This window comes from Erythrolamprus reginae, chromosome 10 (genome assembly GCF_031021105.1).
Source record: "Erythrolamprus reginae isolate rEryReg1 chromosome 10, rEryReg1.hap1, whole genome shotgun sequence".
NCBI classification, from domain to species: Eukaryota; Metazoa; Chordata; class Lepidosauria; order Squamata; family Dipsadidae; genus Erythrolamprus; species Erythrolamprus reginae.
This window is the reverse complement of record NC_091959.1, coordinates 32,309,418-32,327,238: the sequence shown is the minus strand read 5'-3', so window position 1 is coordinate 32,327,238 and position 17,821 is coordinate 32,309,418. Positions and strand designations below refer to the sequence as shown.

Here is a 17,821-nt window from a genome sequence, read left to right as displayed (position 1 = left end):
TATATGGATAGAAAGATATATAGATAAATGGATAGGCAGATGGGCGGACAAAGACCGACAGATAAAGAAGGGAGCTGTCAAAAAGCATTTCAATTTTTGACACGTTGAGCCACTGTCCCCAGCTGGACCTTCGAAAGCTAGAGGTCATGAAGTACCAAGATGGGAAGTATTTTGCTGCTGGCTACTTACATTTTAATGTTTTCATGGTACTGCCTCGTGTCCGAAGGCTGGTTGTATAGGGGCTGAAAGAGACAAGAACATTTGAAGTGTGAAAGAGGGCATGGGAGCCCGCTGGCATTCAGAAGTTGACGGCTTGGAGGTCTCCAGGTTTAGAGAACCAGGAGCGATGTCCCTGATATTCCAAATTTGGTCAAATATCCAAATCTCTTCACTGCCTTGTTTGCAGCCTTTCACATTCTTTCTTTTTCTCTCTCTGGATTTCCCCTCCTCTTACATTCTTCAATCTTCCTTGACCAAAACAGGGTTGAGCTAAGAAATTTCTTTCAAAGGAAGAACTGAACTAAAACTGCACTGAAATAAAAAATCTCTGCAAACTGATATCACAAAAAAATATTTGCAAAAAATTAAGAAGATTTTAGAACAAATTATTTCCCAGACCATCCATCTTAAACGGGAGTTATTCCTCTTAGGAATCATTAGACAAAACCTTAAAAAAGAAGATCAGTATATCACTCTTCACATTTTAAGCGAGAATTTTGTATGCCCAGTTCTGGAAACAAGAAAAAAAACCAACTACTCTAAATTTACTAATAAAAATTGTGGAATGTGCAGAAATGTCAAAATTGCCAATGGAGATTCAAAACAGAGATGAATCGGATTTTTACAAAGCCTGGGAAAAATGTTACCAATGGTTAACTCAAAAAAATAAACTTAAATATCATTAAAAAGGAAGAAAACTAAACAACAACTTCACTCATTACCAACATAAGTCAGGAAACAAAAACAATTCATATCTTGATTTACATAAGTCATTGACCGAGACATACTGAAGAGTCCATCAAACTCTATAAACCAAACCCCAAAATATTGTTTATTTAGACAAATTACAATTAATATCTAAAGACTATATATAAACACTAAACCTGAACAAGAATGCTATTAAAATTAACTGAAACCAAGAAGCAATTTACACACACCATAAAAATTGAAAATATAGGTAGTTTGTGATCAAAATGTCATCTAGATCAGCGTTTCTCAACCGGTGTGCCGCGAAGCTCCTAGGGAAGCTCCAGCTGGGCGGGACGCTGCCGGTGCCGGACCGCCTGTGCCCGAGGCCGCTGTTTCTGGCGCTCTTCTGCTGGGCCCCAAAGAAGGAAGGCGGGAAAAAGGAGGTAGGGGCGGGGAGGTGCGGCAGTAGGAGTAAAGGGAGCCGCGGCCGCCCCTGCCCCATTGCCCGCCCGATCTGCCCACTCTCCTCCACCGCCGCCTCCTGTCTTGGGGCGCGATCTGCCCCCTCTCCTCCGCCGCCACCTTCTGCCTTGGGGCGCGATCTGCCCCCTCTCCTCCGCCGCCGCCTCCTGCCTTGGGGCGAGCAATCCGGGAGTCCGGGACTGTGTGGCTTTGCGCCATGAAGAGAAAACGGCCGACTTTTCCCTGCTGCTGGAGCCGTTTTCTCTTCATGGCGCAAAGCCACACAGTCCCGGACTCCCGGATTGCTCGCTTCTCCGGTCAGCAAAGCCATCTGCCAAGGAAAGCGCCGCGCATTGAAAAAGTGCAATACTTTTCCGGGCAGCCGGCTTGCTGGCCGGAGAAGCGAGCGATCCGGGAGTCCGGGACTGTGTGGCTTTGCGCCATGAAGAGAAAACGGCAGCAGGGAAAAGTCGGCCAGGCTAACAGGAGGCGGCGCGTGGCCGGGTGCTGGGGACGTCTGGGAGGGCGAGGGGGCTGATGGCTGCTGCCTCTTAGCTGCAGAGCCGGCGGGCGGAGGCGAAGACAACGGCGCCCTCCATTCTCTCCCCGTCTCTCTCTCTCTCTCTTTCTTTTTCTCTCTGTTGCCGGCGTGGTGAACGAGAGAGAAAGAGAGAGAGAGAAAAAGGAGGGAAGAGAGAATGAGAGAGAAAGAAAGCAACAGAAAGAGAGGGAAAGAAAGCAAGAGAGAGAGAGAAAGAGAGGGGGGAAGGAGGGAGAGGGAAAGACATAGAGGGAGGGAAGCAGGGAGAGAGAAAGAGAGCAAAAAATAGAGGAAGGAAGAAAGAAAGAGGGATGGAGAGAGAGAAAGAAGGGAAGGAAGGAAGAGAAAGAGGGAGGAATAGTGAAATGGAGGAAGAGATATTTTTTTTGTCCAAACTTTCCCCCCCCCCCGCCCCCCCTTCAGTGTTCCCCAGGATTTTGAAAATATGAATAATGTGCCGCAGCTCAAAAAAGGTTGGGAAACACTGATCTAGATGACATAACTCTTCTCTCCTTTCCCCTCTAATCTCCTCTTTTCTTTTAATTTCTCACTTTATTTTCTCTATTCTTCGACTTATCTTTATTTTATTTTCTCTTTAATTGAGATCATTGTCATAGTGTGCATTTTATGTTGTCTTTTTAATTTATATATTCAATAAAGATTCAATAAAGGATTTAGGGGTAGTGATTTCTGACAGTCTCAAAATGGGTGAACAGTGAGGTCAGACGGTAGGGAAAGCAAGTAGAATGCTTGGCTGCATAGCTGGAGGTATCACAAGCAGGAAGAGGGAGATTGTGATCCCACTTTATAGAGCGCTGGTGAGGCTACATTTGGAATACTGTGTTCAGTTCTGAAGACCTCACCTACAAAAAGGTATGGATCAAATTGAACAGGTCCAAAGACGGGCTACAAAAATGGTGGAAGGTCTTAAGCATAAAACCTATCAGGAAAGACTTCATGAACTCAATCTGTATAGACTGGAGGGCAGAAGGGAAAGGGAGGGACATGATCGAAACATTTCAATATGTTCAAGGGTTAAATAAGGTTCAGGAGGGAAGTGTTTTTAATAGGAAAGTGAACACAAGAACAAGGGGGCACCATCTGAGGTTAGTTGGGGGAAAGATCAGAAGCAACGTCAAAAAATATTAATTTACTGAAAGAGTAGTAGATGCTTGGAACAAACTTCCAGCAGACGTGGTTGGTAAATCCACAGTCACTGAATTTAAACCTGCCTGGGATAAACATAGATCCATCCTAAGATAAAATACAGGAAATAGTATAAGGGCAGATTAGATGGACCAGGAGGTCTTTTTCTGCCGTCAATCTTCTATGTTTCTAAGATTATTTTAAAAAAATCTCTACAAACCACAGCAGAACGTGATTTAATTCGGAAAGACGTCACCTAGGAAGTTGATCCTGACTCCCAGGATCAACTAAGGCTGAAAATGGAATGCAGACGTCCAGGTGTGAGAACCTATTTTCGAAACACTACGGAGATCAAAAGTCCAAGAACCCGTCTGCCCTATATTCCGTTATCACAAAACCATAAAACTGATATCGTTGGAAGAGTCTGTGAAGTTTTATCTTATTTCCTCCAGCCTTGGGCAACCTTAAGGAAAATCAATTAAACCATCTTCCAGTAGCGCCTGTCCAAAGTTGCTTTGAGAAGCCTCTAAATAGAGCCTATTGGCATGGATAATAGGATGTTAAACATAAAATGGATGATTACAAAGGAGATGGCAGCATTGGTAATAAGAAGTGATATGGGTGGATTCAGAGAAATTAAAGAAGCAGCTATAGAAAGTGCCCAGGTTGGAAGGATGCAACAAAATGGACAATACAAAATTGGTGCTGGTCCATGGTGGAACATATTCAGTTTGAAATTATGAATACAAAGATGAATATGATTAATGAAAATAAAGTGAAAGAACTGATGGGATGATGGGGCAGGGTTAGAGGTTTTAGGGTTAGTAGAATTCAGGACCAATGTATAAAGAATAAACTGGAATCACTCTATAATTTGTAAATATGGTAATGTTCTTGGCTTAAAATAATATTAAAAAGTCTACCCTCATTTTGGTGGAGGGGTCTGAATGAATGATGTTGGGTGGTGGGAGTCTTCTACGCAGTGCGTATCTGTCATTATTAAAAATTAATAAAATTTATTTTTTTTAAAAAAAGAAAGAGAAGCCTCCAAAGAAAAGCCACAACCTCAATATCATGTTTTCCTCAAAATAAGACCCAATCAGAAAATAAGCCCTAGATTATTTTCCAGGATTTAATTTAACATGATATGCCTGTCTTACTCCAACCTTACGCGAGTTGCATCGGTTGCTAGTCGGTCTCTGGACGCAATTCAAGTTGTTGGTTGTCACTGTTAAAGCCCTAAATGGCTCAGGGCCAGACTATTTATGGTACTGCCTCCTCCCCCATACCTCACTACAGCCAGTAAGGGCCCAGAGTCGGCCTTCTCTAGGTCCCGTCCGCCAAACCATGTCGGTTGCTGGGACCTCGGGGAACAGCATTCTCTGTGGTTGCTCTGACCCTGTGGAATCAACTGCCTCCAGCGATCCGCACTATCTCCACCCTACCAGTCTTCTGGAAAGCTGTTAAGACCTAGCTTTTCCAACAGGCCTGGAACTAGGATTGACTGCAAGTATGAAAAGTTTTTGTAGGATATTATTGTTTTTATTGTATTGCTGATTTTATTGCTAGATTTTTACTGTCATTGTATTTAGAATTATTGTTAGCTTTTCTGAGTCCTTTTTGGAGTCAGCAGCATATAAATAAAATAAATAAAATAATAAAATAAAATAAAAAAATAAAAAAATAAAAAAAAAAATAATATAAAATAAAATAAAATAAAATAAAATAAATAAAATAAATATTAATTTAGTTTTTAGTTTTTTCAGGCTCTGGGCAGTGTACAACATTTAAAAACAATATAATAACAATTTAAAACCCCAAGAATAAATCATTCCTAACCATGGCTGGAGCTGGATGGTATAGCTCATCGGCCCCAAGCCTGAAAGCAAAGCCAAATTTTTATGGCCTTGTAATATAAGCCCTACCCCTACCCCAAAAAATAAGCCCCAGATAATGTTGTCAGCCAGCCAGCTGGATGCATTTAGTACCATATTTCCCTGAAAATAAGACCTAATGTGTCTTTTGGAGCAAAAAAAATCATATAAGACCCAGTCTTATTTCCAGGGAAATACAGTAAGACGGCCTTTCCAGTGGTAGATCCGGGCAGTTTCTCCCTATCTCTAAATGAAATCTAGGAAGCCACTACTTACACCCATTCTTTCTGATCTGTTTCGGTGGCTATAGAAAATAATTTCCACTCATCTTTCCTAGCCTCTTATCTGGGAAAAGGCTCTCACGTTTCCCACGAGCCTGCTTTTCTTCAGAACTGAACATATCCCAAGTTCCTGTCTAGCCAACGTGGACCATAAGACAAATTTCTGCAGCCTCCTCCTTCACCATTATTAACATTCAGACCGATTAATCATTCATTGCAGCTATGACTCTTTGGATTCTTTCCAGATGAGTCAGCCATCCAAGGCTTTCCTGAGCTGGGATGCTTCACGGGGGCTCCAATTCTACAGGGACAGCCCTGTTATCCCCCAACCCATCCACCCCTGTCTGCCGTTCATGTAAGGACACGCCAGAGATTTCTTATCTTTTTTTTTTAATCTAAAAGAACTTTTTAGGGGGGGGGGGGGGAAGGTACGGAAAAATTTGAATATGAGGGTTATCCGGAAAGTCAAGTTACAAAGCACGTAGCTCTTGCGGGGAATGTTCGCAGGGGAAGTTGGTGTTGCTATCATGTAGCCAATGAAGGGCAGTCATTTGCGGCCCTATCTGAACGCTCGGGGGGTGCGCGCATGACCTTTGATACCCTGTGCGCGCAAACACATGCCCCCATCCGTTTAATTTCCTGCCGGAAGGAGAGCAGCTAGTCGAGGAGATGATGTCGCTCCCACTTCGCCTGGCTGCCAGAGTCACCCCAATGAGCTGCTCTCCTTCCTGGAGGATTTCTTCCCGCTGGTGGCTCCTGGGAGGGACTGACCAGGCCGCCTCTGCCGCTGCCAGGAGATGTCTCCTAGCTGAGCCAGTGCGAGAAGCAGCTCAGAGAGGTGACCACCAGCAGGAAAACAGGCTACAGGGCGGGCCTGGCGGGTGGGCATGGCGCGCGGCGGCCACCTCTCCAAGCTGCTTCTTGCGCTGGCTCTGCCAGGAGCCGCGCCTGCTGCCCCACCGCAGCCTTAATGGGAGCAGGGCGGCTCAAGCAGGCAGAGTGCCAGGTGCGTCTTTTAGCTGAGCCAGCGCAAGAAGCAGCTCGAAGAGGTGGCTGCCGCCCGCCCCACCAGACCTGCCCTAGAGCGTCTTTTCCTGCTGGCGGCTCCAGGCTGGAACTGACAGCCACCGCTACACCTTGCAGGATCCAACCCCACCACCAGCAGCTGGTCCCAGCAGCAGCAACGGCAGAGGCACCTCGCACCCGCAGGACAAGCCCCGCGGTCTCTGGGTTCTCTGGGCCCACGGAGGGCACTATTACAGATAGGTGGGGCGGCGAGATTCGGCTTCTGCACATGCATAGAAGCCGAATCTTCGCGTGCACGGCCGGCCATGATGGTGGAACGGTGTTCCATGGCGTTCCACTTCCAGCGCACCCTTGCGTGTAGCGAGAAGCCAGCGGAAGAGAACAAGCAGCACCAGTTGTCAGTAGACCCTCGACTGGCGTTGTGGTGAAGGCTAGAGGCGAGCATCCTCATTCCGTTTCCCTCCAAGTGTGAATTGCGCACTGTAATGCGCTATCTGAATGCTAAGGGTATGAATGCTGCTGCGATGGGTGCCCAAGATTTGGGCTGGAAATCAGCGAAATCTCGTACACGCGAGCATCCTCACATGAAATTTATCTGCATGCGCAGAAGCTGAATCTCACGCAGGCGCAAGCGTGCATGTGTCGGGAAAGCATAGATGTGGACCGTCCATGCATCAGCCGTCCATTGGATGGATGAGCTGTGATTTTTTATAACTGGCGGGTACGAAGGATTGGCAGATAATTGCGCAAAAGGCAAGAATTGTCGGCCAAGAGGGTTTCTCTAGCAATTTGCTTTTTCTCCTCCAACATTTGGTCGCCCTAGGACAGACTCAACCGGAAGTATCATATGGAAATTAATCACAGCTGCACCTCCAGTGAACTTCTCCATGTGCCAGAAATCACTTGAAAAATAACAAAGAAAAGTGACCTAGGCTTTCCTCTCTTCTTTTTTTTCGATTTTTGTTTTCAGAGGACAAAATAGATGGCTTACAACAGCGGTGGTTACAACCCGGAATGCTAAATTGCGCTCGCCGGCGCGGCTCGTAAGTTCTTGCAGGACCAACGCAATTTTGCTGCTGCACCTGTGGAGGTAGCAAAATCGCGCACGGAGCCGCAGGTAAAACCTTGCCGAAACATGGGCGCAATTTTGCTACGTCCACAGGTGCAGCAGCAAAATCGCGCTGGTCCCGCAAGAACTTATGAGCCGCAGTGGCAAGCGCAATTTAGCGTTTCGGCTTGTAGTCCATCACTGCCTTAGGAACACTGCTGTTGTTCCTTCGCTTCTTGATGTCCTCTTAAGCAGGGGTCTCCAACCTTGACAACTTTATGACTTGTGGATTTCAACCAGTGACCGGCTGCCCATTGCCAGCACTGCTGGTGTGCTTCCAGCAATAGGCGTGGCAAATCTTGCGCAAGAACACTCGCATGCTCAAGATTTTGTCAATTTCCGGAAGAAAAAATCCACCAAAAATCGGCGAAATTTCGTGTGCAAGATAATCCTACGAGTCTTTGGAGAGGGGTGGCATACAAATACAGTGAACCCTCGATCATCGCGAGGGTTCCGTTCCAGGACCCCAAGCGATGATCGATTTTTCGCGAAGTAGCGGTGCGGAAGTAAAAACACCATCTGCGCGTGCGCAGATGGTGTTTTTACTTCCACCGCCGCCCGCCCTTCGCCCGCCCACCCCGTTGCTCGCGCCTGGGGTTTCCTGGGCAGCGGAGCCGGGGTGTCCCCAAGCGCGTGCGCATTGCTGGGGCCGCTTCCCAGCTGGGGAGCGGAGCCGGGGTTTCCCCAAGCGCGCACGCGTTGCTGGGGCCGCTCCCCAGCTGGGTAGCAGAGCCGGGGTTTCTCCAAGCGCGCGCGCGTTGCTGGGGCCGCTCCCCAGCTGGGGAGCAGAGCCGGGGTTTCTCCAAGCGCGCGCGCGTTGCTGGGGCCGCTCCCCAGCTGGGGAGCGGATCTGGGGTTTCCCCAAGCGCGCGTGCTTTCTCCAAGCGCGCGCGCGTTGCTGGGGCCGCTTCCCAGCTGTGGAGCGGCCCCAGCAACGCGCGCGCGCTTGGAGAAAGCGCGCGCGCTTGGGGAAACCCCAGATCCGCTCCCAGCCCCAGCAACGCGCGCGCGCTTGGAGAAACCCCGGCTCCGCTCCCCAGCTGGGGAGCGGCCCCAGCAACGCGCGCGCGCTTGGGGAAACCCCAGATCCGCTCCCCAGCTGGGGAGCGGCCCCAGCAACGCGCGCGCGCTTGGGGAAACCCCGGCTCCGCTCCCCAGCTGGGGAACGGCCCCAGCAACGGGCGCGCGCTTGGGGAAACCCCAGATCCGCTCCCCAGCTCCAGCAACGCGCTCGCGCTTGGAGAAACCCCGGCTCCGCTCCCCAGCTGGGCAGCGGAGCTGGGGTGTCCCCGCGCGTGCCGCCCACGCTGTTGCTCGCGCCGCCGCTGGGGTCTTACGGGGCAAGAGGGGGAAGACCCAGGGAAGCCGCCCAGCTTCCCAGCTGGGGAACTCCACCATCTATGCATGCGTGGCCATAGAAAAAAAGGCACACATGCGCAGATGGTGGAGTTTACTTCCGGGTTGAAAACTCGCGAAATAGCCCTTTCGCGATGCTTGAGGACGCGAAACTCGAGGGTTCACTGTACAGTGATCCCTCAAGTATCGCGAGGGTTACGTTCCAAGACCCCTCGCGATACTCGATTTTTCGCAATGTAGTGGTGCGGAAGTAAAAACACCATCTGCGCATGCGCGCCCCTTTTTCCATCGCCGCGCATGCGCAGATGGTGTTTTTACTTCCGCACCTGGGAAGAAGAGCCGTCTGCCTGCCCGCCTGCCCGCCGCTTTTCCGCCCGCCGCTTGTCCGCCCGCCGCTTGTCCGCCCGCCGCTTGTCCGCCCGCCGCTTTTCCGGCCGCCGCTTTTCCGGCCGCCGCTTTTCTGCCCGCCGCTTGTCCGCCGCTTGTCCGGCCGCCGCTTGTCCGGCCGCCGCTTGTCTGGTCGCCGCTTGTCCGGCCGCCACTTGTCCGCCGCTTGTCCGGCCGCCGCTTGTCCGCCCTTGTCCGGCCGCCGCTTGTCCGGCCGCCGCTAGTCCGCCCGCCGCTTGTCCGCCCGCCGCTTGTCCGCCCGCCGCTTGTCCGCCCGCCGCTTGTCCACCCGCCGCTTGTCCACCCGCCGCTTGTCCACCCGCCGCTTGTCCACCCGCCGCTTGTCCGCCGCTTGTCCGCCGCTCGGTGCACGATCGGGGTTTCCCCTTTGCGTGGGCGGCGGGGAATTCTGGGAGTTGAAGACCCAGGGAAGGTTCCTTCGGCCGCCCAGCAGCTGATCTGCTCGGCAGCGCAGTAGCAGCGAGGAGCCGAAGATGGGGTTTCCCCGTTGCCCACGCAAAGGGGAAACCCCATCTTCGGCTCCTCGCTGCTACTGCGCTGCCGAGCAGATCAGCTGCTGAGCGGCCGAAGGAACCTTCCCTGGGTGCCACCTGCCACTCGAGAGCAAGAGGGGGAGAGATAGAGAAAGAGAGAGAAGGAAAGAAAGATGAGAAAGGAAGGGAGTGACGTCATCGGGTGGAAAAATCGCGATATAGCGTTTCGCAAAGATCGAGATCGCGAAACTCGAGGGATCACTGTATAATAAATACATCATCATCATCATCATCATAATCCTTGCATGGTTTTTTCCATCTGGGACTGCACACTGCACCGTCCATGCATCAGCGCACTGCTGACTTCTACTGCCAGAATTCATAAAGTTACCAAGGTTGGAGAGCCCTACTCTTAAGGACCCTGGACTGCTAACACAGCCAGTCAATTGCTATACATTCAATTGATCTAATGGTGGACAACAGTGTGCATTAATTGGAGCATTTTTTTCCCCAAACGGAAAAGAGTTGCTGCTCTTCGCGCAAGCTTTTTGATCAGGCCTAGCAAAAAGTTACTTTAGCGGATTGAAATCATTTCTGTTTATATTTTCTTTTAGATCCCTGACAAGCTCAGGAGTGGACAAACAGGTGGCAAGGTGGATAAAAATATATGATTATTTTTTAAAAAAAGAAAAACAAATCAATTTCTTTTCGAAATTTAAATTGGATTTTTATTTCATTTTTATCCAATTTATTTTAATAAAATGCTTTTGGAGTAAAAAAAAATCTACCTAAAGTTAGTTTTCTATTTAAGATACATTAATACTTAAGTTTATTCAGCATATATTCTACAATATTTACATTTTTGGTAAACTCATTCGACCAATCCAAGCTCTGCAAGCTGAGATAACACACACTGCACTGGTGCATTCCCACAATTTCACACTAAACAGGAGATAAATCATAAAAGCAGAGTTCAGGAATATTCCGTTATCCATTGTTTTGCAAATCTGTGTACACTACAAACAGTGTGATTGTTTGTGGCGCCCCTGTGTCCGTGCATGATTTTGCAACCTGCCCAGGTGCAGTAGCATCATTGCACTGGACTCTGCTAGCACTCAGAGCCCCGGGGGCGAGCACACGACACCCTTCCACCTTAGCAGCCCACCTCTGACTGAAACCCAGGTGCCCAGCAGATTGGCAAGCCCCTTTTCCCAAGAAAAGGTGTTCTCAGGTGATCCCAGAGGAAGTGTGTACCCAAGGCAGCTTGGCTTCCTCCTTTGGCAGCCAGCCAGCCAGATGATTATCAACAGAGGTGGCTGGGGAGAGGGGGGGGGGAGTTGAGCTTCCTGCCTGCTGCCCTCTGTCCCAACATGCAAAATTCTGCTCCAAAAACCCTTCAAAGGCTCAGCGGCCAATCAGGAGGGAGACACTTGGCATTGCAACCTAGGAAAATTCCCTCCCTGGCCCAAGACAAGAAGGAAGGGGTGGGGGTTTTGGGGGGGGGGGCAAGAGGAAAAGGAAAAGGGAATAATAAATTATTGTTGCAAGCCACCCGGAGTCCAATTGGAATTGGGCAGCAATATAAATTGCACAAATAAATACATTGCACAAATAAATACATTGCACAAATAAATAAAACTCCACTTACCAACTCCACCTGAGGTCCCAATCCTTCCAGGATCCGGTGAGCAGCTTCTGCCTTTTTCTGCAAAAGGGAAGGATGGAGACAGAAGTAGAGGGGAGGGGAGGAGAAAATGAGAATTGGCTGCAGAAAAAGTGGCCCCCCTGGCTTAACTTACACATACACACGCGCGTACACACACACACTAATTCCAGCAGCCTGCTCCGAAATCCCAGCTCCGATTTCTTTCTTGCAGGAGATGACAAATGAAAACACACTTCCTTCTCCGCCCTACTCCGTTCCCCAGGGCTGGAGAAAAAGTTAACAGCACAGAGAGAGAGAAAGAGTAAGAGGAAGGAGGAGGAGAAAACGCTTGTGCATGCGCACACACTTCCCAGCCTCCCTCCCGTCTTTCTGTCTGTCTCTCTCTCTCTGTCTCTCACTCTCACTGTCTGTTTCACTCTCTGTCTCTCACTCTCTCTCTTTCTTTTTCTGTCTCTCTCACTCTCATGCTGTCTCTGTGTATGTCTCTCACTCATTCACTGAGCCTTCCTTCCTTTTTCTTTCTTTCTTTCTCTCTCACTTTCTCTTTCTCTTTCTCTCACTCTGTCACTGTCTGTGTCTCTCTTTCTGTTTTTCTTTCTCTCACTGTCTGTTTCACTCTCTCACTCTCTCTCTTTCTTTTTCTGTCTCACTCTCATGCTCTTTGTGTATGTCTCTCACTCATTCACTGACTCTTCCTTCCTCTTTCTTTCTTTCTTTCTTTCTTTCTCTCTCTCTCTCTCTCTCTCACTTTCTCTGTCTCTCTCACTCAGTCTGTCACTGTCTGTGTCTCTCTTTCTGTCTTTCTCTCTATGTGTGTCTGTCTCCATGTCTGTTTTTCTGTCTCTCTCTCACACACACACATACACACAGTGTGAACACAGAGTACACAGGCACAGAGAGAGTCTCTGACCCTGGTTTGGATGTCTTGCCAAGCCAGAGACCTTTCCTCCCAAAGGAAAAAGGAGAAGAACCACCTAGTGCCTGAGCATCTAATGGGCGAGGGGAAAAGAGAAAGGAATTGGGGGGGGGGTGTTGTCTCCTCAGGCTAGCCAAAGGGTCTTTGGCTCTTTCTCCATTTCTCTGCCAGAAATAACCCCCCCCCCCCCCAATCTTTTCGCTTTCTTCCTTAGGATGCTCTCCCACGATTTTGGAAGGGCGGAAAAGGAGGGGGGTTACAAGGAGGAGATAAATTTATTTTAAGCCTTCTTTCTTTTTAGGGAAAAGGGAAAATTGTCATATTATTTTGGACGAGCAGAGAGAGGTGGGATTCAGTCGGTTCGGGCAAACAGGTAGTGGCAACCTGCGGGTGGCTCCCGCCCTCGCCCCCCTGACGCAATCCCATCCTATATCTCTGCGGTTTTGATGCCGTATACAGGGGTGAACAACAAGTACGCACGCAAATTGTTTTCACAATTCACTGTTTTCACAATTCATCTGTTTTCACCCACAAAGAAACTGCAAAACAACGAACTTGTACTGCAGCTGCAGAAATCAAAACTGGAAATACAGTAAGAGACCACCTACTGGAACTCAATGAGCACAAATCACCAGGGCCAGATTGACTACATCCCAGAATCCTAAAGGAACTAGCAGATGTCATGGCTGAACCTCTGTACCAGGATAACAGGAGAACTACCAGATGATTGGAAACGAGCTGACGTGGTCCCTATTTACAAAAGGCAAAAAAATAGACCCAGGAAACTACAGACCGATCAGCCTAACATCTATTCCTGGTATAATACTAGAAAAAATCATCAAGAAACAGATCTGCCACCACCTTGAGATGGACAATGTAATAACCACCAGCTAACACAGATTCATCAGGAACAAATCATGCCAAACCAACCTCATTTAATCAATTGACCAGAGAAATGCAGTGGATTTAATATATCAAGATAAGGTGGACCACAACCTACTACTCTGCAAAGTAAAGAAGAGTGGGATTGACAGTAACACAAAAAGATGGATTGAAAACTGGCTGACCAACCGCACCCAAAGAGTAGTCCTCAATGGATCTATGTCCACATGGAAAGAGGTAGGCAGCGGGGTACCGCAGGGATCAATCCTAGGCCCAGTACTCTTTAACATATTTATCAATGCCTAGATGAAGGAATAGAGGGGGAATTAATTAAATTTGCAGATGACACCAAGTTGGCGGGACTGTCCAATACCCCAGAGGATAGGCTCAGGATACAGAAAGATCTAAACAGACTTGTACAGTGGGCACAAATAAACAAAATAAAGTTCAACCTAGAGAAAAGTAAAATCCTGCACCTAAGTAAAAAAAAAAAAAAACATACTTACAAACTGGGTGAAATCACACTCACCACAAGTGACCGTGAAAGGTATCTTCGAGTCTTGGTGGATAACCAACTAAATATGAGCCAGCAATGTGCAACAGCGACTAAAAAGGCCAACACAATCCTAAACTGCATCAACAAGGGGGTACACTCCATGACTAGAGAGGTATTAATAACACTCTAAAACGCCCTGGTCAGACCACATCTGGAGTACTGCATTCAGTTCTGGTCACCACACTTCAAAAGAGACATAGAGACTCTGGAGAAGGTGCAGAAAAGAGCAACCAAAATGATTAGGGGACTGGAAACCAAGACTTATGAAGAAAGATTGCTGGAACTGGGCATGGATAGCCTAGAGAAAAGAAGGGCCGGGGGGGCATGATAGCAGTCTACAGGTACTTGAGGGGCTGCCACAAAGAGAAGGGGGTCCAGGGCACCAAAGGGCCAGATGAGGAACAACGGCTGGAAGCTGACCAAGGAGAGATTCAACCTAGAAATAAGGAAGAACTTCCTGGTGGGCAGAACGATTAACCAGTGGAACGGCCTGCCAGCAGAGGTTGTGAACGCCCCAACTCTGGACATTTACAAGAGGAGATTGGACTGCCATCTGGCTGGGGAGGTGTAGGATTTCCTGCTCAAGCAGGGGGTTGGACTTGATGACCTGCAAGGTCCCTTTCAACTCTAATAAAATAATAATAAATAATAATAGAATTGCCATGTCATTTGACATCACACGCATGTGCAGATGGCACACGCTCATATTTCCAGTGCTGGACAAACCAGTGGCTCCAGTATGTGAAGCCCCCTTCTGCGTACTTGGCTTGTGGGGCTGTCCACCCCACATATGTAAGGTTCTACATTTAGGCAAAAAAAATAAAATGCACAGGTACAATATATGTGGTACCTTGCTCAACAGTAGTAACTGTGAGAGGGATCTTGGAGTCCTAGTGGACAACCATTAAAATAGGAGCCAGCGATGTGCAGCAGCTGCCAAAAAAGCCAACACAGTTCTAGGCTGCATCAACAGAGAGAGAGAATCAAGATCCCGTGAAGTGTTAATACCACTTTATAAAGCCTTGGTAAGGCCACACTTGGAATACTGCATTCAGTTTTGTTCGCCACAATGCAAAAGGGATTTTTGAGACTCTAGAAATGTGCAGAGAAAAGCAACAAAGAGAATTAGGGGACTGGAGGCTAAAACATATTAAGAACAGTTGCAGGAACTGGCATGGTTAGTATAATGAAGAGAAGGACCACGGGAGACATGATAGTAGTATCTCAGGGGTTGCCACAAGGAAGAGGGAGTCAGGCTATTCTCCAAAGCACCTGAGGGTAGAACAAGAAGCAATGGGCGAAACTAAGCAAGGAGAGAAGTAATTTAGAACTAAGGAGAAAATTCCTGACAGTTAGAACAATTAATCAACTTAGCTCCAGAAATTGTCAATGCTACAACACTCACAAGTTTTTAAGAAGATGATGGATAACCATTTGTCTGGAGTAATGTAGGGTCTCCTGCCAACAACTCTGTTATTGTTATTGTTGTTGTTGTTATTTTAACAAAAAACAGTGATCCACATTAAACAAGATTTATATGCTGGATTTCATAACACAATATCAGAAGTCGAACACTTCCCAAGCGTCTAGGACCGTGTGATGTATTTTCGTATGATGCACACATATCCAGTACAGTGGCCTTTTGCAACTGACAGATCGTGATTTTGTCAATGTTTATTGCTTTCAAATGCTGGCTAAGTCTTTTGGCACAGCACCCAATAGAACACATCAAATGAAATGATTTATTATTATTATTATTCATGGCATCGGACCAGAATATCTCCGGGACCACCTTCTGCCACACGAATCCCAGCGACCAGTTAGGTCCCACAGAGTTGGCCTTCTCTGGGTCCCGTCGACTAAGCAATGTAGTTTGGCGGGACCCAGGGGATGAGCCTTCTCTGTGGAGGCCCCGGCCCTCTGGAACCAGCTCCCCCCGGAGATTAGAATTGCCCCCTCCCTCCTTGCCTTTCATAAACTCCTTAAAACCCACCTCTGCCACCAGGCATGGGGGAATTGAGACATCTCCCCTGGCCTATACAGTTTATGCATGATATGTTTGTGTGTGTTTTGCTTTTTAATAAGGGGCTTTTAGTGACTTTTAATTATTAGATTTGTTATACATTGTTTTATTATTGTTGTGAGCCAACCCGAGCCTACGGAGAGGGGCGGCATACAAATCTAATAAATTATAATTATAATAATAATAATTATTTTATTATTTTTATTATTATTATTACTACTACTACTACTACTACTACCCTCATGATGGGATGTGCGTGAGATTTCAACAATTTTTTGCTTCTGCACATGCGCAAAAGCAAAAAAAATCACCAAAATCTCTGGCACATGTCCCTTTACGAGATTTTGCTTCCTGAGTATGCACAGAAGCAAAATCTCACTCAGATGCGCGCGCATGCCAAAGACATGAAGCTATGTGCACAGCGCACCAGGAACGCTGGGAGCGCCAACCCTCACTTGCCTGTTCCATGACATACCTCCTTCCAATCACTTTGTTTGTTTGTTTTGTGCCTTGCGTTTATTTTTACAAATAACTCAAAGGCGAGGAACATAACCAACATGCTTCCCTCCTATTTTCCCCAGAACAACAACCTACTTTGAGGGGGTTTGGGCTGAGAAACAAAAAGTCCAGGCTCAAAGTCAACAGCTTTCGGCAATTACACAAATTTCTAAGGAAAAAACAACAGGAGGGTTTAGCACACACACACAGAGACAGAGAGAGAGCAAACAATGGAAGTAAACAACAGGGTGCACTTTCATGTGTTCCTCCCGCCCCGCCCCCCAACGGGATGCACAAAGACTGTTTAGTAGTTTAGCACAGTGTTTCCCAACCTTGGCAACTTGAAGATATTTAGACTTCAACTCCCAGAATTCCCCAGCGCTTGGCTTCACTATAACTACGAGGAAAGACCGATATGTTTACTGTGTCTAAAAACGTTGGCAGCGTACAGCATGAAGCCAAATACATTAAGGTGTCACTTAAACACATTACATTTATTTTATTTATTTATTTATTTATTTATTTATTTATTTATTTATTTATTTATTAGATTTGTATGCTGCCCCTCTCCAGAGATTCGGAGCGGCTCACAACAAAAACAACAATGTAACAAATCCAATATATTAAAAGACATCTAAAAACCCATTATTAAAACCATGCAACCCAATCATACCATACATCAACAATATAAGCCCAGGGGTATTTTAATTTCCCCATGCCTGATGACATAGGTAGGTCTTCAATAGCTTACGAAAGGCAAGGTGGGTGGGGGCAGTTCTGATTTCTAGGGGGAGTTGATTCCAGAGGGCCGTGGCTGCCACAGAGAAGGCTCTTCCCCTGGGGCCCGCCAGACAGTATTGTTTTGTCGACAGGACCCGGAGAAGGCCAACTCTGTGGGACCTAACTGGTCACTAGGATTCGTGCGGCAGAAGATGGTCCCGAAGGTATTCTGGTCCAGTGCCATGTAGGGCTTTATAGGTTATTACCAACACTTTGAATTGTGACCGGAAACTAATCGGCAACCAGTGCATCCCAATCACACTGATAAGTCGCTTGAGTTTTTTCAGTGAAAACGTGTTGAATATTGCAAACAATTCTTCATGCAGAGACTTGGGGCGTGTGAAATGTCCAAAAAGCTTCTTGGGGGCAGGGGTGGGGGGTTTAACAGAAAATAATTGAGAACCACTGGTCTAAATGGAGAGCTTTACCCTGGGAATACTGTACTGTATTTATACAACCAGGCAACCACCTAGTGGCCAGCTCTTGCATTACAGGATTGTGTCTGCAGGTTGCAATTCTGACACAAACACACACACTCAGGCAAAGGAGTGAGAAGGAAGAGAAACCACAAAGGGCAAAACTAGCCAGCTTGCCAGAGCTGTAGGGAGTCCCCCTCGGAGGCATCAGAGGGATCTAATTTACATAGACCCAACTAGCCAAGATCTCCCATCTATCCAGGAAGGGCTGTAAAGGAACGTTATTTTTCTTCCCCAGGTTTTAGGCAAAGCTGTCCCATCGATAAAGGAGAGTATTTGTAGCTCATGGTTGACATGAAAGGTCTTTGGAGCGCTCTGAGGTTGATTTTTTGTAGACATTTCATGAACCAACTAGGGAATATCATCAGTGTTGTTAATATATGAGCAGATTAATCCTTGTTTACCAAGGTTGTGTACACACAAAAATGTTTGTATTGAGA

General features: G+C 47.4%; 1 protein-coding gene across 28 annotated transcripts in view; it reads right to left on the bottom strand.

Moving 5' to 3' along the window:
• The window catches only part of NCOR2 (nuclear receptor corepressor 2), a 309,568-nt gene that overhangs the window by 207,694 nt on the left and 84,053 nt on the right, over positions 1–17,821 (bottom strand). For all 28 annotated transcript variants that reach the window (XM_070762126.1, XM_070762127.1, XM_070762128.1 and 25 more), the window contains exons 7-8: positions 11,233–11,289; positions 190–242 (exon numbers count right to left, since the gene is read on the bottom strand). In XM_070762126.1, the coding sequence (XP_070618227.1) occupies positions 190–242; positions 11,233–11,289 (110 nt within the window). The remainder of the gene's footprint in view (positions 1–189; positions 243–11,232; positions 11,290–17,821) is intronic.